The sequence below is a fragment of the Neoarius graeffei genome, chromosome 19 (genome assembly GCF_027579695.1).
Source record: "Neoarius graeffei isolate fNeoGra1 chromosome 19, fNeoGra1.pri, whole genome shotgun sequence".
NCBI classification, from domain to species: Eukaryota; Metazoa; Chordata; class Actinopteri; order Siluriformes; family Ariidae; genus Neoarius; species Neoarius graeffei.
The window spans coordinates 36,899,480-36,923,981 of record NC_083587.1 but is presented as its reverse complement, the minus strand read 5'-3'; the positions used below and the strand labels follow the sequence as shown (position 1 = coordinate 36,923,981).

Here is a 24,502-nt window from a genome sequence, read left to right as displayed (position 1 = left end):
GGTGCTAATTAATCCGAGTCTCTAATATTTCAGAATTAGTCTTTTATTCATTTGGAACCAAATGTACACAATTCCAGTGTACAGTCCCCTCTGAAAGTATTGGAACAGCAAAGCCAATTCTTTTATTTTAGCTGTGCACTGAAGACATTGGGGTTTGAGATCAAAAGATGAATATGATCAGAATTTCAGATTTAATTTCCTGTTATTTACATCCAGATGTATTAAACACCTTGACAACATGGCACTTGACAACATTGGTGTGGCAGACCACTCAATTTTTTTAGGTGAGTAAAAGTATAGGAACAGACAGTCTTAAAGAAAATTAAAGTAAACAACACTATTATTTGGTTGCATGTCCCTTTCTTGCAATAACCGCCTCAAGCCTACTGGCATCACCGAACTGTTGCATTCTTCTGTTTTGATGCTTTCTAAGGCTTGTACCACAACTTCTTTCAGTTGTTTGTTTTGGGGGTTTCTCCCTTCAGTCTCCTCTTCAAGCGGTGAAGTGCATGCTCAATAGGGTTAAGGTGTATGTGATTGACTTGGCCAGGCTAAAACCTTCAACCCGATGAAGTCCTCTGTCATGTTGGCAGTATGCTTTGGGTCATTGTCTTGCTGCATGATGAAGTTCCTCCCAATTAGATTGGATGCGTTTGCCTGTAAATTGGCAGACAGAATGTTTCTGTTGGCTTCTGAGTCTTTTCTGCTGCTAACATTATGAGTTACATGTTCAGTAAAGTTTAGTGAGCTCATTCCAGAAGCAGCCGCACAAGCCCATGTCATGACACTACCTCCACTGTGCTTGATTGATGACCTCATATGTTCTGGATCATGAGCATGTCCTTTCTTTCTCCACACTTTGACCTTTCCATGACTGTGATAGAGGTTAATCTTGGTTCCAGAACTTTTGTAGCTCATCTCTGTCAGAATCACTTCTGATTTTTATTGCTGATGAGTGGTTTGCGTCTTGGAGTATCTCCTCTATATTGCCGCTGTCCGAGTCTTCTTCAAATGGTGATACCTTCACTTCTGCCCTATGGAGGTTGTTGGCGATGTCAGTGGCTGTTTTTCTTCACAGCTCTCATAATGTTTCCGTCATCACCTGCTGTAGTTTTCCTTGGCTGGCCTGTTTGATGCCTGGTTGTTAGTACACCAGGGGCTTCTTTCTTTTTCAGGACAATTTAAATTGTTGTATTAGCTATTCCCAATGCTTACGCAAAGACTCTGGTCAATTTTCCCTCTTTCCTCAGCTTCAAAATGGCTTGCTTTTCTCCTATAGACAGCTCTGTGGTCGTCATGTTGGTTTATCTTTTTTAACAACAAATGCAGTCTTCAATGGCAAAATCCAGGGCTCACACAAAAAATAAACATTCAGAGCTATTAATTCTTTAAACAATCAATCAATCTAACAGGGCACACCTGGGCAACAAGAAACATCTGTCAGTTACGTTCTAATATTTTTGTTCACTAAAATAATGGGTGGGTTCAAACAAAAGGTGCCATAATGTAAGCTGTTTAACACATCTATATGTAAATACCAGGAAATGAAAGCTGACATTTTGATCTATCATCTCATATTCATCTTTTCCACGTCTTTAGTGTATAGGGGAAAAAAAAGGTTTTGGTCAAAATGATTTTTTTTTTTAAATAGATACACTTCCAAGCTTCCAAAAATGGTTTTACTTGGGACAAGAATCAGTATGATATTTCATGCACTAGCCCACAAACAGACTGTTATGTTACACCACAGTAAATGTGTATCAGATTTTCAGTGCTGTATTTGATCAGTAGTTGCTGATTGAGTAACGTAGTAACTGCTGCTAATACAGGTCGTGTGCCTGAGTACTGAGAGAGCAAATTATTTGAATGTGATAATAAAGTGTTGACATGAAAAATAAGCATGTTTTTATGTTAGTACCCATGATCAGAAACAGAGGGTCAAAGAGTATGGCTAGAACAATAGTGATAGTATAATAAAACACAAACTGGGGATCAATAATAAGAAAAACCGGGAAATTGCCTGTTCCAATGTATTACCTCAGTGCAGTGATTAAATTATAACATGATTTATGCTCCAGATTAGGCCAACCTATATTCATTAGCACGGGGAAAAAATTATAATAGAAGAGAAATTCATACAATAAACATTCTAAATATGGAATATATAAGCAGCATGTGGCATTATAAAGTCTTGCAATATTATGCCTTTAATAAATAATGTGAATAGAAACATCCAGTGCATTGTGGTTCACACTTAGCATTCAATGTTTGAGTCAGTTTCGCAAATAAAAATGCAAAATGTTCCATACAGGTTATCTGTATTCTTCTTTTTCCTCTCAATCCATTCAGAACTAGAAGGGCCCAGTAGAGTGCATACCTCGGCCAAACCACATATGATCAACATCAAAATCAAATCACTTGAACCTAGGATAATACTAAAGCTGTACACCAGACTTTATCAAAATCTGTTCAATACTTTTTGAGTTATATTGGGAACAGACAAAAAATAGCCTCAATGAGGCTGTAGCTCATACCGGCCAAGACACCCATAAACTCGTAAATATGACAGGTGGCGCCACCACCTTGACAATTTTTATGCGCACCCACTTGGGGAACACTGTATGTGAGTTTGATCAAAATCTGATCAATCCTGTAGGAGGAGTAGCAATTCTTGTAAATTGTGGACAGACGATGATGACGACAGATGACGATGGATGACGGACGGACGGACGACAAACAGACAGACAACACGTGATCGCATAAGCTCATCCAGCCTGGCCTGCTACTCAAATACTTGAGTAGTTGTACTTCATTACTATGCTTAAGTACTGTTTTTGCTTATTTATACTGTAGCATTTTGGTGCAGTGGTTAACACTGTTGCCTCACAGCAAGAAGGTTCCGGGTTTGAACCTCATGGCCAACAGGGACCTTCCTGTATGGAGTTTACGTGTTCTGCCCTGTCTGTATGGGTTTAATCCCACTGCATAGACATGCAGATTAGGTAAAATGTGTTGAACTTGTATGTTGCTCTGGATAAGAGCGTCTGCTAAATTAACGTAAGGGTTGTTTTACAATCAGGGTACGCAAGCTAAAAATCACATTTAACACTTATTATCTTCAATATCAAAAGGCTTGACTAAATAAACTTGGTTGTTTATTGTAGCCCTGTGATAGCTCTATTTACCATGCAAAAAAAAAAATTTGGTGATACCGTTATTTTTGGTGACTGTATGACAATATATGTCATATTTAGCAAAATTACTCGTGTCATTTAGAAAAAGTGCTTTTTTGACCACAGGTAGCTCCAAAAGGGATGCACTTACATCATTCTTTATACCATAAAACAAATATTTGGTTCCATATCATTGGAAACATAGTTAAGTTTTAATGTTGAATGCCAGTAAGTTTTCAGACTATTTTGATCAAATTAGTATGTAATTGTGTCAAAAAAAAGTCCTCTCCGAGACAGCTAATTTTTCAATATAAAATAACATATCTAAAATTATTATTTTCATCCTAAAATGTGGTCAAAATATTGGGACATAAATATTAGACACAACTAACACAAAGCTTACAGCCTTATATTTAAAAGCACTATGGAAGTAGTGGATTCTCATCTCATCTCATTATCTCTAGCCGCTTTATCCTTCTACAGGGTCGCAGGCAAGCTGGAGCCTATCCCAGCTGACTACGGGCGAAAGGCGGGGTACACCCTGGACAAGTCGCCAGGTCATCACAGGGCTGACACATAGACACAGACAACCATTCACACCTACGGTCAATTTAGAGTCACCAGTTAACCTAACCTGCATGTCTTTGGACTGTGGGGGAAACCGGAGCACCCGGAGGAAACCCACGCGGAGAACATGCAAACTCCACACAGAAAGGCCCTCGCCGGCCCCGGGGCTCGAACCCAGGACCTTCTTGCTGTGAGGCGGCAGCGCTAACCACTACACCACCGTGCCGCCCCGTAGTGGATTCTGAATTGTCAAAAAAAAAAAATGTCCTTTCCGAGAATCACTTCATTTGTTTCTCCCATCTTATAGCAGATTACACAAAACTACCATACACATATGTCAAAAAATTACCTGAAATCTGTTCTTTAACTTGTCCTTCACTTAAAAATTGGTACAAGAACCAGTTTGAATCGATTTGAATTTTGGACCCCTGTGACACAAACTTTGTACCCTGATTGTAAAACAACCAGTAATGTAATATAAACTGTGCTCTTACAAACATTTCCAAGAAGACATTTTACTCCTTTTTAATTTAGACCGTCAGTGTACTCTTTGCAAATCCAGCCAATGTCTGTACATTACATATCATTTGAATGGGGTCAGTTTAGCAGCGGGCGGCACGGTGGTGTAGTGGTTAGCGCTGTCGCCTCACAGCAAGAAGGTCCTGGGTTCGAGCCCCGTGGCCGGCGAGGGCCTTTCTGTGCGGAGTTTGCATGTTCTCCCCGTGTCCGCGTGGGTTTCCTCCGGGTGCTCCGGTTTCCCCCACAGTCCAAAGACATGCAGGTTAGGTTAACTGGTGACTCTAAATTGACCGTAGGTGTGAGTGTGAATGGTTGTCTGTGTCTATGTGTCAGCCCTGTGATGACCTGGCGACTTGTCCAGGGTGTACCCCGCCTTTCGCCCGTAGTCAGCTGGGATAGGCTCCAGCTTGCCTGCGACCCTGTAGAAGGATAAAGCGGCTAGAGATAATGAGATGAGAATGAGTTTAGCAGCCAATCAAGTTCAATAATGTAGAAAAAAAACCTGTCAAGAATCATAGTAATAATAGGTCTTTTTCCACTTACAAAACCATCAGTGTTATAATTATGATACAAATAAAAACATAAAAAGGCAGCTGGGCGGTGTAGTGGTTAGCACGGTCGCCTCACAGCAAGAAGGTTCTGGGTTCGAACCCAGTAGCCGGCAAGGGCCTTTTTGTGTGGAGTTTGCATGTTGTCTGCGTGGGTTTCCTTCACAATCCAAAAGACATGCAGGTTAGGTTAATATGGGACGGCCTTGGGTTGAGGTGCCCTTGAGCGAGGCACCTAACTCCCAACTGCTCCCCGGGCGCTGTTAGCATGGCTGCCCACTGCTCTGGGTATGTGTGTGTGTTCACTGCTTCAGATGGGTTAAATGCAGAGAGGAAATTTCATAAGTGTGTGATGAATAAAGTTGTGCTTTCTTCTTTTTCTTTCTTAGATGCAATTTTAGTATCACAGTTAAAGTCATTAATTTGGGAATCATTTCCCTAGTGTTCTTTAGGGTTGGGCGGTATCCAAATTTTGATACCTTTAAACCGTCTCTGTGTTTTCCCGAGGTATACGGTATTACCGAGAAAAAAATAATATTTAGTTTCGGCCTACTGTGTAACGTGCGCCTATGCCTCAAATGTACTATTTAAAAGCAGCATAGCGAATTGTGTGCATTGTGGTATGGATTAAGCAGCAAAGTGAATTTTGTGCATTGATGAATGGATTAAGAGATATTTCAAAGCATCACGCAACTCTTCCTTCATCTTGAAAATAGCATTCAACTGTCGTTTACATGTGTGCGTTGAAACGCCATTTGCAGCACTATTTCACCTACTCCATCAAAAAAAAGTACACGATGAGCAGGATCATACCCTTTCAAGCATGGGAAATAAAAAAAGAAAAGAAAAAGAATCAACCAACACCCAAGTCCGTTTAGACTGCGCGATAAACCATATTCTTCAGCGCAAATGAGGCGAACCTAATTCAAATGCGTGATAGCTGCACAAGGCAAAATCATATGGGCCCACGTCATGCCATGGCGGTGAAATTAATAATCAAATGGCCTTACCTTGCTTAAAACGTTGTCTTCATCACATAACTCCTTACAATTATTCCACTTAAATCCATACGGTTTAACACACCCAACAAAGATAGCAAGCGCATTGCTAATTCCCACCAGAAACCGAACAGTTTACGCTACGATGTTTTCTTCCGTTTCTTCAGTAGATGACATTTCAAACGTTTATCACCCACATCCCAAATGTCATACGTTATATTATTTTACCTTGTTGTTACTCATGTAACCTACTCAAAACACAACTCATTGGAGAGATCTCGTGGAAGTGGAGTACCCCAGGCTATGGTGTGCCTTAGGGGACATATTAGATTTTTCGTTTGGTTTGAATCCAAAGTACTGCCACACTGCCGATGTTGTATTTTTTTTTTGCCACTAACTCGTTATCTTGACTTGCCATCTTTCAACCGCGGTCTCAGTCTCTCTTTTTTTTTTAGATAGGACAGTATAGAGAGACAGGAAATGAGCGGGGGAGAGAGAGACGGGATCGGGAAATAACTCTTATCCCTGTCAGACTCCAAAATGTCACGCAGGGTTGCCATGGTAACGACATAAACAACCCTGCACGCGATGAAAACTTCTTTAGGAAATTGATAGAATTAGTGAAAATACGATCACACAGTTATTCGGGATGATCTTCAATTTATTATTTTATATTATGACCTCATGTACTCCATATTTATTTAGATATTATATATTTTTTTAAAATGACGGTAATGAGACCGATACCGTTGGTACTTTTGGATACCTCGGGATACCTTCTTACCGTAATACCGCCCAACCCTAGTGTTCTTACATGTATTATAATTATAATACCTATGATTTGACAGTGGAAAAGGGTCTACTACTACTATCTTTAAGCACCAGGGAAACTGGAGCCTGAAATAGTTTTACTTATTTAATTCCTTTTGTACAAGGCCTTGGCTGCCAGCACTGCCTGACAGCTCTAACCAAATCAATCAAGCCAAGAAGTTCACTTATTGCTTGGTGAAGTACTGATTTCTAGGTGATCCCTCGGGGTTCCTAAAGATCAATTTCAGAGACGCCAAGTGTTGGCTCCCTCTAGGAAAAATATTTTCAGCAGCATGACATGGGGAAAAACAAGCATGACACGCCTCCGAGCTGTGCAATATGATGACTACAAATAAACATTACCATACTTTAGGAAACATTCCCAAAATAGGGTAAGAGAGCATGAATCAGTATTTAGACCTCACATGCTTACATTGTGTGAAACTCACCTTGATGTACAGCACATCCAGAATGTGATACTGTCTGTGTCTCTGTTTGTATCTGTTTAATGCTACAAATATTGCTCCAAAGATTTAAACCTGAAGTGAACGTGGCCTAAACCATAAAGGGTATTCTTTCCTTCTTTTTTCTTTCTTTCTGTTTAAATACCCTACCACTATGTCTCAGAATACACACACAAACACGCACAAAGGGGAAAAACAGAAGTAGAAATGTAAGCACTGTCAGCATGGTCTATGAATTCTGGCTCTGGCAGTTCCTTGACCTCAGCTTGAAGTCATAATGTGTCTCAACTAGAGTTTTGCTCAGGATTATTCATGCAATAACTGTTCATGGGTGGGTTTCCGGCGGCACGGTGGTGTAGCACTGTCGCCTCACAGCAAGAAGGTCCTGGGTTCAAGCCCAGTGGCCAGCAAGGGCCTTTCTGTGTGGAGTTTGCATGTTGTCTACATGGGTTTCCTCCAGTTTCCCCCAAAGACAAGCAGGTTAGGCTAATTGGTGGCTCTAAATTGACCGTAGGTGTGAATGGTTGTTTGTCTCTGTGTCAGCCCTGCGATAACCTGGTGACTTGTCCAGGGTGTACCCCGCCTCTGGGATAGGCTCCAGCTTGCCTGCGACCCTGCGCGGGATAAGCGGTTACAGATAATGGATGGATGGACGGACAATGTTCACATCTGACCAATTGCTCATAGAATATGCACCTGTATTTCCTATATTCTGTTCAGAACAAATTATCTGTTCATTAAGAATAATGTATTCATATTTGGTTATAAGAGCTAAGGATATCTAACTCAGGGGTCCGTGACATGCATTTCTAGAGGCTAAGGGCTTATAATGAAGCCCTGAATTATCTCAAAATCCCCCAGGAACGTGAATAGATACTATGTGCTTTATTAGTAGCTAATAAAAAAAGTTCAGGAAGGAGGAAGCCTTTTGGAACCCTCAGGATCTGTGCACATTTACCCGACCCTGCTGTCCTGTTTTCTAAATATGCCGACTGAACTAAATTGAGTAGTTGGACCTAGCCTCCTTCAGTGAGCCTCCTTCACTGTAGTCCATGTCACACAACCTAATATGTTTAAGAGGAGAAAGACTATGCAAAATTTTGCTTAGACTCCAATAATCCTAGAATAACATCCTGGTTACTGTTCTTTATTTCAGGCTAGAAAAACAACTCTACTGTATATTAGTTAGCTGTTTTATTTGAAGCAAAACAATCCCTTTGAATATTTCTGGTGCTAACATGTTAAACAAAACACAGCCTCTAAAAATCCCACAGGGGATTATTCTGGGTTATAAATGCAAAATCTTGACAATGAATCACATCAACAGTCCTTTCTATTGGTCTCTGTTCGGGAGGGCCAGGCAGCACAGTCACTGAGTCAAAGGATTGTGGGATAGATGCGGCACTTCCTGTGTTGAGGGAGGGTCAGGGTGGGACAGATGTGAGCTTAAAGATAAGGTGGGAAGTAATACGCCCATCGGATAATGTCTTCCTGTTTGTGTTTTGAAGTTCTCATAATTCCTGCATTGCCTTGTAACGGGCATGGTTGCCGAAATGCAAAATCACACAGACAAGCCAGATTTGTTTATCGAGATGCTTAGTTTGGCATAATTAACATCACAGGAATGTTGAGATGTTTGTAATTTGTCTTATAGGAAGTATAACGGTATGCACTAGAGGAAGCCTGTACTATTCCGTTGGGACAGTTTGACTGGAACAGCTAAGAAAACATTACTGTCCAACTAGGGCTGTCACGATACCAATATTTTCACTTTGATACCCATATCAGGTGGAGTATCATGTTTCTTGATACCAGCATAATACTTTACCTCCTCAAAAAATACTTTGGCTATTTTTTTTTTTTTTTATTTTGGGAACATGATACAAGATACAGGCAGCACGGTGGTGTAGTGGTTAGCACTGTCGCCTCACAGCAAGAAGGTCCTGGGTTCGAGCCCAGTGGCCAGCGAGAGCCTTTCTGTGTGGGTTTCCTCCAAAGGCATGCAGGTTAGGTTAATTGGTGGCTCTAAAGGCCTGGTCCCACTGCACTTACGGATGTAAAACGTAAAAAAATCTTTGCCATCCGTTGGAAAACGCTATGCATCCGTTGTGTACTCATTGCATACGTGCTTCATACACTCTATCCATCGAGCATCCGTCCACTGTGATTTCATCCGCACAAAAAGTTTTGAGCTGCACAAAACTTTTAGAACGGATGAACTTTCCGCCGTGTACGATGTAAATCCGCGACATATACGAGCAACAAACGTTCTATGTCCGTTATCATCCGTTAAATGTCTGCTGTATCCTCTCTGCATCCTCTGGGCATCCTCGCAACTCACATCCGCTGCAGCTGAAAACGGAAAGAGGGAGGAAAGATAAGGTACATGAAACGTCTATTCATCGTTAGTAGCACGGAAATAGAAAGGATGTAAGCGTATGCATCTCGTATATAAAGTATTCAAAACGGACAAAGCGTTTATATCTGGGATGTATCTCATATATTTAGGATGTCTGGAGTATGTCTAGAGTATGTAGAAGGACACCTAGCGGACAATCGATATTTTGTATAAAAGGGGGGAGAAAATCATCTGGATCTCAGTACGAGTCGAACAGCCATGGTGTTGATACAAGATGTAGTAGAGATGTATCAATGTAGCCTTCTTCAAAAACGAGATGTAGTAGAGATGTATCGATGTAGCCGCCAGCACGTCTTTCCGCTTTATGCTGACGGCGTGCGTGCTGCATCCCTTTATATCCACGGAGCAGACGCAATTCATACCCCCCGCATGCGCAGTGAACGGTCTGCATCCGATATACATCCGCGCAACATCCCCTTTGTTTCTGTTAGGCGTACGTGATGCATCCCCTTCATCCGCTATGCATCCGCTCTTTCTGCTATGCGTCCGCTTCTCAGTTATCACCGGTAACCCCTTCGGAGCTGTCATCCACTTCCATTCGCTTTCATCCGCTAGGCTTCCGGCTTCCTATGAGCATGCGTTTAACATCCCCGCTATATACTACCCACGTCCGTTCTTTTCCGTTCTGTTTTAGCAAATTTTCGCCAATTTTGTCCATTTCTGGAGCGGATGAAAACGGATAGAGCCACCCCCGAAATTTTGCTCGTCCGCTGTGTCCGTTTTGCATACGTTTTGTGTCCATCGGCCAGTGGGACCGGGCCTTAAATTGACTGTAGGTGTGAATGGTTGTTTGTCCCTGTGTCAGACCTGCGATAACCTGGCGACTTGTCCAGGGTGTACCCTGCCTCTCGCCCATAGTCAGCTGGGATAGGCTCCAGCTTGCCTGCGACCCTGTAGAACAGGATAAAGCGGCTACAGATAATGGATGGATACAATATACTGAATAATATAACAGTGCTTCCGTGTTACAGTGATGGTGCAGTGTCATCCTGCTGTCACATTATAACCGTTGATATTTCAGAGTGGAACTCCTACTAAGTTTCAGTTCCTACTTGATGTCCTTGAGAAGCATTTTTGCAAAGGCATTACACAATGCAATCTACACTTCAGGGAAACATTGGAGAGACCACAGATGGTGAGACCTAATTTACTTTAAACAATCTGGGGGGAAAAAAAAACTACTGATGCTTTAACAGATAAACAGACAAAAGCCGGAGAAAAAGTGGGGAAGAAGGACATTGTCATCCATCTTTCTACCAAACAGTATAATAAACATCAACCATACATTTGTTTAGCTAAGAACTGGAAAGAACCATTTTCTGACTTCAAAAAAAAAAAGAGTATTTTATGTCTGAAGATACAACAGTATAAATCTTTGACTAATGGAGATAATTGACTTGTTTAGAAAACAGTTTCGGAGCCAATACCATTCACTCCACAAACAGGCAAAGTCAAATTAAAGTTGTGGGCGCATCTGTTATGTTAAATCTAAAGATGTTTATCTGCACTGAGCTAGACTTGAAATAATATCCACGAAGTTGAGTAGAGTTCAACATGCAGCATAGAAATCATAGAACTCAAACTTGAATATAGTCTTAAGCATTACTGACACTCATTTTTTTTAATCCCATTTTGTCACAATTTCTCATAAGTGCTAACAACCTGACAGGGTGAAGGCTAATTCTATACAATAAAGCAACAAGAAAACATTCACAAGAAAACGTGTGGGGAAACAGAGCTGAGATTTCAGTGAGGGCGACGAATGACAAAGCAACAACGCAATGAGTCTCATTTCAATTGAGACTTTCCCAATTCTGTGCAAATATTAGGTATGACAACATAAAGTGACAAATCCAAATGATTGGCTCAAATGATTCCTCAGACCACATGGGGACTAATATTACTTCAGTTCCACTTTCACTTTTAGGTCCTACCTGTAATTAGTTCTTGATGAGTTACAAAAATGACAGAAAAACCTGAAAGTGTGGTTTCATCATATCCTAACATCCTATCCTATACAACCCCTCATTAAATGTGTATATTTCATATGTCTGTAAAACATCTCATTATCTCTAGCCGCTTTATCCTTCTACAGGGTCGCAGGCAAGCTGGAGCCTATCCCAGCTGACTACGGGCGAAAGGCGGGGTACACCCTGGACAAGTCGCCAGGTCATCACAGGGCTGACACATAGACACAAACAACCATTCACACTCACACCTACGGTCAATTTAGAGTCACCAGTTAACCTAACCTGCATGTCTTTGGACTGTGGGGGAAACCGGAGCACCCGGAGGAAACCCACGCGGACACGGGGAGAACATGCAAACTCCACACAGAAAGGCCCTCGCTGGCCCCAGGGCTCGAACCCAGGACCTTCTTGCTGTGAGGCGACAGCGCTAACCACTACACCACCGTGCCGCCCTCTGTAAAACATTATTAATAAAATAGAGCTGTCTGCTGAGTGCATGTAGTTAGTACAGTTAGCTTGTTTTGCTAATCTGCAAGATAAGCTAGTAGAGGTCGCTACACACCAGGCTTGTAGTACTCGAGTCCAGGACTCGTACTCGAGTCTGACTTGTGCCCTAATTTTAAGGACACGTAACTTGACTTGGACTTGAGCACTGATGACTCGGACTTGAACTCGGACTCGTGCATGAACTGCATTCGGACTTGTAAATTGAAGACGAGGGCTCTGATTTTTTTCTTTATTTTTTGTAACATGCCATAATAATTTAGCATAAAATATTCATATCTACATTAATTTTTATACTAATTTTGTGCAAGAGAATGCACATTCACCTGTTCGTACATCATGTAGAGGAACAAACTAATGTTAATGGCGCCAAAATGCCTGGAGAGAAGCCCCTAGGATTGTCCGCTTTGCTTATACAGACTTCTTGTGCAGTGGGAAAAAATGCACTGCTGTGTGTTCCATATGTAGAAGAACTATCGAGGAGACGACAGGGACGACCTCGAACTTCGGTGGTGTTTACATTAGACCGTATCCGTATCGTTTTCGTTGCAGATGCACTGTCCGTGCACATTAAAACGCCGGGAAACGACTCCACAGGCGGAACAATTTGAATCCGCCAGGGCCCACGTATTCAACCCAGTACGTATCTGATCCGGTGCTGTGTAAACATTGAGGAACGAGGATACGCAGTGCTGAGCTCTAGCTGACGTCGTCATTGGACAACGTCACTGTGACATCCACCTTCCTGATTCGCTGACGTTGGTCATGCCACGTTGGTCATGTGACGCGACTGCTGAAAAACTTTCCCAGTCCACACCCTGAGCCGACACCGTTGTTTTATAATCCAATGTTACGTTTAGTAACAATTGGACCTCGTCGTCCGTCCATGAAAAAATGGTCTTTAGGCTTGCCATCCTTCCACTTGCAAGTGGTGAGTGACTTGCGCATGCCCGATATGCACTGGGATCATGTGACGTGCCGTCTAATTAGTCATGTGATTAGCGTATCCGTGTATTGGCGTTGCTGTGTACACGGGGAACGGTTTTGTTGCGGGCACAGAAATTTTGTGTGTGTACGCGAATCGTTTTAAAAACATTAATCTGATGATCCGCTGATTCGAAATAATGTAAACAGGGCCTTCAATCGTCATTTGGTAAGACTCCACCCAGAGAAGTAAGTGACACACTATCTTCATTGCTCTGTTGATAGCAGGGCTTGCTGAGCGATGAACTAGCGAGTGTTAACCCTCTCTCATGTTATTTGCCCTGTTGATAGTGGGCGGGGCTTGCTGAGCGATGAACAAGCTTTTTATCTGTAGCCTATTAACTAAAATGGGGCAGTCAAGCAGTAATGTTAGTCCAACACAGTAGCAGAGACGATTTCACACAAAGGCAGCAATAGCGACCGTCAAATGGTGCGGCTGGAGTCTTGGGCCCCGTCCACACGAGTACGTTTTTGTCGAATCCGCATAAATACTTTATCGTTTCGGCCTCGCGTCCAGATGGAGCTGGCTTTTTCGAGGTGTGAAACCGGTATTTTTTGAAAACGGGTACCAGAGTGGGAAAATCCTAAAACGCCGGATAGCCCGGAGTCGTCTGGACAGCGAAGCGGATTTTTTCAGAAACGATGATGTATAAGCCCCGCCTCTCTAACCTTTAACCTCAGCTGCCACCGCTAGACGCGTCATAACAACAGCGGCGGACTACAGGCTTGTGCTCGTACTGCAGAAACAACTCAGTCTATTACGGCTGCTACAACAAAACCTTCTGCTTTTATATTACTGCGAGGAGCAACAAAACTTCTCGTGTTATGAGCTTGTTTTGTAAACAGCGCGTGACCTTTATATGCATGCTCCATGGCTTCTCTTCCGGTTTTAGTGTATTGGTGTGGCGGCGTCACAGCGCCACATACAGGCCTGGCATATGTACTACAGCGTTTTGGGTCGTTTCCAGTGAATCGAAACGACGCCGTGTTTACGGAGATTTTTTTCAAAACAACAGCGTATTGGGTGAGGCTGCGTACTCGTGTGGACGGGGCCTTGTTCTCGGACTCAACTTAAGATTTTCTGTAATGACTTGGTCTTGACTCGGACCTGAACACTGGGGACTCGAGATTGGACTCGGACTCAAGGTTTGGTGACTCGACTACAACACTGCTACACACCCACAAAAGACAAACCACAAGCGACACACATGACTTGACACTTGCTAGTGTGAATGAAGGGTAACACATGTATCCTTCAAGACACGTGCAGCTCTGTCACTGCATCTTTTTGAACTGCTGCTCATGCTATGCCATACTTTCAGGAAACATCTCTCTTCTGTATCCAGGAGCTCACTGACACCAATGAGAGTAATGTCATCTTTCCTACTCAGTACCAGCTTTGGACTCCCAGCCAAGGACATCATCTGTGACATCATCTGTGACATCATCAGGATTTGAACTTACACTCTCCTAATAACAGGCTTTTTATGTTTCACAAATTAACCTGAACATGTACACAGTTTATTATTTTGAGAGCACAAAACTGAGTACACACATTATGAATTCATAACTTTGATTTAGTCTCAATGCTACACAAACTTTAGTTGTGTGCTGTAACTGGGGGGGGGGGGGGGGGGGGATAAAATCACTTAAATCTGCCAATTAATCCAAGTGAAACCCTTACAAACTACATAATTTTGACAGCACAATAATGTGATCTGCAGTCTGTATTTTCTATCCCATGATTTGTTTTTCAAAATCAAAGCCAAGGGTTTATTTTAAAGGGGGTGTTTGAAACAAAGATGACAAACTTGACTACTCAAGAAAAATCCATTAAAAAAAAACATCAGCACCATAACTTTCGTGGGATAAATATTGGCATAATTTTTGGATTATGTACTTGTATGGAAATATTAATATAGACAAGTTGTGCTGCATAATTTACAAAAAAAAAAGAAGTTATGCATGCCAGCAACACCGGGGACAGGTCACCAGTCTATCTATCATGGGGCTAATACCAAAAGAGAGACAGCCATTCACACTCACATTCACACCTACGGGCAATTTAGAGTAGCCAGTTGACCTTGTTGACATGTCTTTAGACTGTGGGAGGAAACTGGAGCACCCAGAGGAACCCACGCCGGCACGAGGAGAACATGCAAACTCTATTGTACACTGAAAGGCCCCAGTCAGCAGCAAGGTTTAAACCCAGAAACTTCTTGCTATGAGGTGACAGTGCTAACCACTGCACCACTGTGCCACCCTTTTCACATTTCATTTTATTTATTTTTAGATAGAACTTTATTGATCCCTTTGGGAGGGTTCCCTCTTGTCAATCGTTGACAGTCCATTTGTGTTTTAGTTTTGTGAAATTGGTGTTATTTATTTATTTGTAACAAAATTATGCAACAGAAATACCCCTGAACTCCAGGTGATTCTCAGTAGCTACTTTTAAAAGCAGATCTCAGATACAACATACAATGCATACATGAATAATAATATTCTTGAACTCTCTAGGTGGTGAACCACCTCCAAACACATTCTGCACCTGAGAAAATATACCAGCTCTTCATTTTAATCTTCAGCCCAAGTCTCTTTCAATTGCTAGCTCTTAGGCCCTGTCCTTGCAGGTACATTCTCATAACAGAGATAAGGCCAGTGACAGGATATGTCCTAAAAGCAAATTTACTTCCAGGAGACACATCATCGCTTGACCTCATGTTCCTGATCCATTTCGCACTTTTCATTTTGGATGTGTGCCAGGCTCGTGTGGTGTGTGTGCAGCCAGCCAGTACTGTTAAAGTGTTGAACGTAATGCAGACTCCAGAGTGCAACAAATCAAACCAAATGCAGTGTAAAGGTAGAAATTATAATGAGAGTCTGAGGAACAGTTGAATGAAAGGACATGTAAGGTCAAGCAATTCTTGTCTATTTTGGGTTAATTAATTTAACTATCTTATTAGTTATGTCCTTTTAGTTATGCTTCTCCTGATTTTTTATTTTTTTAAAGTTTGTTCAAATGCATCTATCATAATTTTCTGTATTGTAATATGTGTAACACAACTGAATATAAGTGACTTATGCAGAGTAGAGATCTGAATGGGAGACCTACTCAGCAGCTGGTTAGGCAGGACCTGCAGGCTTCTCGTCATGGTATCATATGATCCGGTTCTTCCTCCACAGTGCTCATGGTTCTCTGTAGCCAAGAACAGACACACACACACAATTCATATGACATTAAGCCAGATTGGAACTGGAAGACACCAGTCAGCATTACTATCAAATATTGCAATTTAGACATGTGATCGCACTCATCAAGGCAAATGCATGTGCCAGACAGACTCTGATTGCTACCAAACTGACCCAGACATTTGAAATTACGCTGACATACAGTTAGGTCCATATATATTTGGACACTGACACAAATTTTGGGTTTTTTTTTACCTGTTTACTGAAACATATTCAAGTTATAGTTATATAATGGACATTGACATAAAGTTCAGACTTTCAGCTTTCATTTGAGGGTATCCACATTAAAATTGGATGAAGGGTTTAGGAGTTTCAGCTCCTTAACATGTGCCACCCTGTTTTTAAAGGGACCAAAAGTAATTGGACAATTGACTCAAAGGCTATTTCATGGGCAGGTGTGGGAAATTCCTTCGTTATGTCATTCTCAATTAAGCAGATAAAAGGCCTGGAGTTGATTTGAGGTGTGGTGCTTGCATTTGGAAGATTTTGCTGTGAAGAAAACATGCGGTCAAAGGCGCTCTCCATGCAGGTGAAACAAGCCATCCTTAAGCTGCGAAAACAGAAAAAAAACATCCGAGAAATTGCTACAATATTAGGAGTGGCAAAATCTACAGTTTGGTACATCCTGAGAAAGAAAGAAAGCACTGGTTAACTCATCAATGCAAAAAGACTTGGACACCCACAGAAGACAACAGTGATGGATGATCGCAGAATAATTTCCATGGTGAAGAGAAGCCCCTTCACAACAGCCAACTAAGTGAACAACACTCTCCAGGAGGTAGGCGTATCAATATCCAAATCTACCATAAAGAGAAGACTGCATGAAAGTAAATACAGAGGGTTCACTGCACGGTGCAAGCCACTCATAAGCCTCAAGAATAAAAAGGCTAGATTGGACTTTGCTAAAAAAACATCTAAAAAAGCCAGCTCAGTTCTGGAAGAACATTCTTTGGACAGATGAAACCAAGATCAACCTCTACCAGAATGATGGAAAGAAAAAAGTATGGCGAAGGCGTGGTACAGCTCATGATCCAAAGCATACCACATCATCTGTAAAACACGGCGGAGGCAGTGTGATGGCTTGGGCATGCATGGCTGCCAGTGGCACTGGGTCACTAGTGTTTATTGATGATGTGACACAGGACAGAAGCAGCCGGATGAATTTTGAGGTATTCAGAGACGTACTGTGTGCTCAAATCCAGCCAAATTGATTGGTCGGCATTTCATAATACAGATGGACAATGACCCAAAACATAAAGCCAAAGCAACCCAGGAGTTTATTAAAGCAAAGAAGTGGAATATTCTTGAATGGCCAAGTCAGTCACCTGATCTCAACCCAATTGAGCATGCATTTCACTTGTTAAAGACTAAACTTCAGACAGAAAGGCCCACAAACAAACAGCAACTGAAAACCGCTGCAGTAAAGGCCTGGCAGAGCATTAAAAAGGAGGAAACACAGCGTCTGGTGATGTCCATGAGTTTAAGACTTCAGGCAGTCATTGCCAACAAAGGGTTTTCAACCAAGTATTAGAAATGAACATTTTATTTACAATTATTTAATTTGTCCAATTACTTTTGAGCCCCTGAAATGAAGGGATTGTGTTTAAAAAATGCTTTAGTTCCTCACATTTTTATGTAATCATTTTGTTCAACCCACTGAATTAAAGCTGAAAGTCTGAACTTCAACTGCATCTGAATTGTTTTGTTCAAAATCCATTGTGGTAATGTACAGAACCAAAATTAGAAAAATGTTGTCTCTGTCCAAATATTTATGAACCTAACTGTAAGTATAATGTCACAACTTAAAGGTTAAAAAAAAAAAAGCTCACAGAACGTCAGTCAGTTCTTCTTGCAAATGTGTCAATTCGTGATATATAGCTTATAGCAGTATACTTTTAATTTTCTAGGCAACTAGCCGCATTATTATATAACAGCAAGTACACACATACACACACACTTTGCTTCCATCTCCAGAGAGATGAAACATTGTGCGTGCATGTGTGTGTCATCTTGATAATCAAAGTGTCACAACTCTCATGCCATTGTGTCCTTGGGCTTCTCAGATTCACTCTCTAACTGGACCCACTTTATAAGAAATATGGAGTAGTTGGCAGATCTGAAATATGATTTATATCCCTCTGGGTGGAAGTGACTTAACCACAAGCCTCACAAGCTTCAGTGACCCCTACACAAATATAGGGATAACTGATATAGACTGCAAAATGCCTTCATGTTACAATTTATATTAAGTATGATTCAATATGAAATATTACATCTTTTTATTGTTTTGGTAATAAAGGTTATGCTGATGTTCAACTAATGGAATAGTGATTATAAAATTTCTGAGGATTTCCGAGCAGAATATAATTTCTGTGTGAGAGTACTGGGACAAAAAAAAATGTATACAACATGGAAAACAGTGACTAAACAAGTGTTGCCAGGCAAAACAAACTTCGCCCAGCAGTCTGGCCTATTGACCTTACAAGGTGAATCTGTGACCTTCAGTTTGATATTTCAAGGTCACTCAAGGTCAACATTCATGGTGCTAAATGAAAGCCCATATGGGACTACCTATATGTTGATAATGGTAATATTTCTCAATCATCAGCTGTCAGGTTATAGTCCTATGAAAATCCATGACCTTGAGTTTGACATTTCAAAGTCATTCAAGATCAAAGGTCATGGTGGCAACTGAAAGCCTATATGGGACTTCTTATATGCTGATAATGGTAAACATCTGGCTATCATTAACCATTTTAAAGTTATGAGCCTCTGAAAACCCGTGACCTTGAGTAGGACCTTTCAAAGGTCCTAGGTCATGGTGCCAAATGAGAGCCCATATATGACTTTCTACTCTAGTACAGCCATCCATCCATCCATCCTCTACCGCTTATCCAGATCCAGGTCGCAGGGGTAGCAGCCTAAACAGAGCAGCCCAGACTTCCCTCTCCCCGGCTATCTCCACCAGCTCTTCCGGGGGAATAGCCTCGGGGTCTCCTCCCGGTGGGGCATGCCCAGAAAGCCTCCCTTGGGAGGCATTCAGGAGGCATCCTAACAAGATGCCTGAACCACCTCAACTGACTCCTTTCAATGTGGAGGAGCAGTGGTTCTACTCTGAGTCTCTCCCGAATGACCAAGCTTCTCACCCTGTCTCTAAGGGAGAACCCAGCCACCCTGCAGAGAAAACTAATTTCTACCGCTTGCATCCACGATCTCATTCTTTCGGTCACTACCCATAGCTCATGACCATAGGTGAGAGTGGGAACATAGATGGACCAGTAAATTGAGAGCTTTGCCTTTTGGCTCAGCTCTCTCTTGACCACAACAGACTGGTTTAGCATCTGCATCACTGCTGACACTGCCCCGATCCATCTGTCCAACTCCCGCTCCCCCTTACCCTCACTCATGAACAAAACCAGATCAACAAAACTAGTATCTCTAGTACAGTATAACATATAATAACATATTCAGGACAAGTGGATCAGTGGTTCTCAAAGTGAGGTGCAGGTACTCCCAGGGGCCCATGAAACACAGCCAGGGCGTCTGTGATTTTATTACAGGAAATCACAATTCGCAATGACCAAATTTATTATATTTATTCTATGGGTTCTTCAGGTTATTAGCATATTTGACTGGTAACTTGAATTGAATGGGTTTACCTCAAACCTCACTAATTTAAAAACATGTAGGCATGTGAATGAATATTCAAACTGGTTTCAAGAGACATCTTTATGAAAGATGTCTCTTGAAACCAGTTTGAATATTCATTCACATGCCTACATGTTTTTGAGTTAGTGAGGTTTGAGGTAAACCCATTCAATTCAACAGTCGAATATGCTAATATTGGGTTTACCTCAAACCTCACTAACTCAAAAACATGTAGGCATGTGAATGAATATTCAAACTGAACATATTTTGGTTTTCAAAAAGAGGACACTGGGGCAGGATGGCAGCATGGGGCTGATGCATACCTGCAGTGGGTAGATGGTTGCATGTGGTTCATGGCTGTTAAGGTGTTCAAAACGCTCTATACTTTTTATTTTCTTGTGCGACTGTCAAGAGCAAACTGCGGCTCTGTCGCTTGTATGTGGTTGTGGTGCTCGGGGTCAGGATTGAGGTACAGTTTGACCAATGTTTGCGTACGTGTACATGACCAAACAATGGTGGCGTGCAAGAAGACAAGACCTAAAGAGAAAGGTCAAAGCAATGCACACAATGAATGGAGACTGTAGAAAGTAAAAGCCGAATCCCAGACATTTTTGACGATTTAGAAATCATCTGGACGCATTTTTAGGTCCCAAAAAGAGGACGAGTCTGGGAAAAAAAAAGAGGATGTATGGTCACCCTACTTAATATTTTCTGTTGGAAAGTTCAGGGGGAAAAAAAAACCCTATAGGGTTTCAATAAAAGAGCCAGAATAGCGCTGTATGTATTTGAATAATGAGCCTCATATTAAATGGTATGAGCAGCATGGTGATGTAGTGGTTAGCACTGTCACCTCACAGCAAGAAGGTTCTGGGTTCGAGCCCAGTGGCTGACGGATGCCTTTCTGTGCGGAGTTTACATGTTCTCCCCGTGTTTGTGTGGGTTTCCTCCGGGTGCTCCGGTTTCCCCCACAGTCCAAAGACATGCAGGTTAGGCTAATTGGTGGCTCTAAATTGACCATGAGTGTGAATAGTTGTTTGTTTCTATGTGTCAGCCCTGTGATGATCTGACAACTTGTCCAGGGTGTACTCCACCTTTCGCCCATAGGCAGCTGGGATAGGCTTCAGCTTGCCCGCAACCCTGCACAGGATAAGTGGCTACAGATAATCGATGGATGGATATTTAAGTAGTTTGACCATGTTCATAAAAATGTGATGAGGGGGTTTATTTTACATTTAAAGGGGTCTTTGAATGCAACAAGTTTGAGAAACCCTGCTGTAGCTTGTTATGCTATTACCTTAGTAGGATGGATAGCTAGCTAGCATCTTTGTGTGGGTTTTGTTTTGGCTTGTTTTCTGTATAGAAAACCGGAGCTTTGTATTTTTATTTTCTCTTCTCTTTTGTTTTTCTTTTTTGTGTTTGGGTAGTTTGATGTTTGTTTTTGTTTGAATGTTTTGTCTGCCAGTTGTGGTGTAACTCCGGACCCAGTTTTGGGTGTTGGTTCCCTCCAGGCCTTGGTTCACTGTGGGTGATGCCTGTGCTCGTAGCTATGGACTGCAGTGAGCTCGTTGCTCATTTTAACATCGTGGTTGTCCAGCGTTCTGTGCAGCGGTGCTTTAGTGCTTGGTGTGATGTTCCGAGCGATGTTGCTTGGTGGCGTTGCGGCGGCTGTGCAGGCGGTTTGGTATATACCAGCGCTCTGCGTGGCGGTGCATCTATGCTTGCTTTGTGGATCCATGGCATGGTGTTCCGAGTGATGTTGCTTGGTGCTGTTGCAGCGGCTGTGCTGGTGGTGTGGGACTTGTTTTCGTGCACCTTTTGGTGGGACTGTGGCTGCTACACCATTGGATTGACATCCTGACCTTTATTTGGTGGACTTTTTCCCCCCCATAACTGTAAAGCGACCTTGGGTTTTGAGAAAGGAAATATATAAATTATTATTATTATTATTAGAGAGATTTATTGACACTGGTCAGAGAAAGATTAGCTTGTTCTTCTTGTTAAAAAAAATAAACTTGCTAGCTAAGCTATAGAATTTCTGTCCTGAGGTTAAAAAAAAAAGATGAAAATATAAACACATAGCCAAACTCCTCTTTGAGTCTGAATACACCATCTCACCCTGTTTCTCTATACAATTCCATCACTGGCTATATCAAAGAAGAGAACCCCTTTTAGTCACTTTCATATTCTTTTCCAGTGTAATCTCCTTGAACAGCTATAATGCTGCATACTCCCTCACTCAGCCAACAATACACACTCCCACACTCCTCAATGTCTGTTTGGCAGAATCAATGCCAGAACTAGACTTTATTCAGGGAAAGTGTAGTGTGTGTGCGCGTGTGTACACGTGTGTCACATCATTAGTCAGACTGAAAGAAGCTGAGGGTCATCACAGATCACCTGCAGAACAACTCCTCAATGACTCACCATTAACATTGGTTTAGTGATGCATGACTGAATGGCAATTGTGTGTGTGTGTGGGAAGTGAGGAGGTTTGTGAGTCATGTCCACCTACTAGAATAGGTTTTTGTGGACAGATGCATCAGTTACAGTGAATAGGGAGGACAAAGGAACAACATGGGGTGAGTATGTGCACAGCAAAATCCTCATGGGTTTCCTCCAGGTTCCCCAGTTTCCTCCCACCTCCCCAAAAACATGCCTGTAGGGGAATAGAAGCTTTACACCGTCATGTGACCCCATAAGCAACAGTAAATGTCACCATGACAGGGGGCACGCTTGTAGTGCTTCATTCAGCCAAGAGTCTGGTTTCCTCAGCTTAAATGAGATGTACATTTTAAGGGAATAAATTAAAATTCATTATCCGGGAAAAAAAATACAGAGATCTCTAATGCCTCTTTTCCACCAAATCAGTTCCAGGGCTGGTTCGGGGCCAGTGCTGGTGCTGGTTCACAACTCGTTCAACTTGCGAGCCAGCTGAGAGCCAGTTTGCTTTTCCATCGCTCGCGGTGCTAAGGGAAGCCACGTCATTATGTCGCTGTATACGTCAGTTACGTCGTTGTATACGTCATTACGTCACTGTATACGTCAGTTACGTCGCTACGTTTGCATAAACCTTGGCACGAATATCGAAGCAAAAACAACACGGAAGAAGCAGCAGCAACAACAATAATAATAATGGATGACTAAGCGTTTGTACAGCTGCGGCTTCTCATCGCTTAAAAATGGCGATCTTTCGCGGTCTTATTATTGTTGTTGGTCTTAACAACTCTGCCCCCCCGCTGACGTAAGCGGTTCTTTCCTCTGGCCCAGCAGAGAGTTGGTGCTAGCCTGGAACTGGTTTTTCTGGCCCCAGAGCCAGTTCTTTGTCAGTGGAAACAGAAAACCCGGTTCCAAACTAAGCACTGGCCCCGAACCAGCCCTGGAACTGCTTTGGTGGAAAAGGGGCATGTATGTAGAAGGAAAAATGGGGGGAGGGGGGACAATCAGCATGTCAGAGTGCAGGCACTTACTGATGCGTGCACAGGGGAGAGCGGGTGCATGGCAAACTGGTAGGCAAATCCAAACCGTGATCCGGAAATCAAAGTCAGTGTCAGGCAAGGGTCGGTTGATGTGCGAATGTAATATCAAAGGGTAAGCAAAGTCAAGGTCGGAAACAAACAGAAACGAGATCAGATACATGGGAAACTATCACTGGAATAAACGGGCTCGGTATGATCAGGTGTAGAACGCTGAGCAATACTTTACAAAATCTGTCTGTCAGAGTTGTGTTTATATAGATGGGCTGATTAGTGGAAATGTGTCATCAATACTCAGGGGAGGAGGGGCGCTGTGGCGCTTGGGAATTGTAGTCCTTTGCATGTTTGGAGGCCACTCTGAACTAAGATCTTCCATACTATTACTGACACGACAGGACTCGGTATCGAAGGGAGGTCAAAAACCCTGCAGTATGCTCATTTCATTTCCACGAAGGTAAGAATAAAAAAATAATAATAATTTCACAACTGGAGCAAGGTGCTCATTCTTATACAGTGACGCGAACATGAGTGTCAACACAGCAGCTCTGCAGAGCCTCACCTTCATCAAGACTTAAAATGTGCATTTACATTCAGGGATCCTTTGGAGCGTGCTGTGCATGCGCTTGAGACTCAGTTCTTTAAAAAGTTCTTATTATACACAACTGAAGAAATTTTCACTTACTTATGACGTCTCAATGTCTTTCTTAGCTGACATCTTGATTACATCTAACGCTTGGCATCTCTGGCCATCGCCGGATGGTGTACGTGACCTAGAAATCAGCTGATCCCACATATGGCTGAGTTGGTATGTCCCTACGTCCCGATTCACGTAGCAGTAAGTGAGATAAGTTGATTTCTAGGTCACGTGCACCATCCGGCAGTGGCCAGAGACACCAAGCGTTAGATGTGATCAAGATGTCAGCTGAGAAAGACATCGAAACATCATAAGTAAGTGAAAATTTCTTCAGTTGTGTATAATAAGAACTTTTTTAAGATTAGTAATCAACCAACTGGATGAAACTTTTCAAGATTATTGAGACCCAGTTGTTATGGGAAACATCTGATGCTGATTTGAGCACAATCAGCACGCACAAATACGGACACAGACATTTTGCGAAGTATTATCATTATCACTGTCATGTTTGTTTGTAGCCATGTTTATGACTCTGCTTTCGG

General features: G+C 42.1%; 1 protein-coding gene across 3 annotated transcripts in view; it reads right to left on the bottom strand.

The window, feature by feature from the left end:
• The window catches only part of tmem108 (transmembrane protein 108), a 171,160-nt gene that overhangs the window by 36,178 nt on the left and 110,480 nt on the right, over positions 1 to 24,502 (bottom strand). For all 3 annotated transcript variants that reach the window (XM_060900032.1, XM_060900033.1, XM_060900031.1), the window contains one exon: positions 16,069 to 16,152. In XM_060900032.1, coding sequence (XP_060756015.1) covers positions 16,069 to 16,108 — 40 coding nt within the window. In that variant the 5' untranslated portion in view covers positions 16,109 to 16,152. The remainder of the gene's footprint in view (positions 1 to 16,068; positions 16,153 to 24,502) is intronic.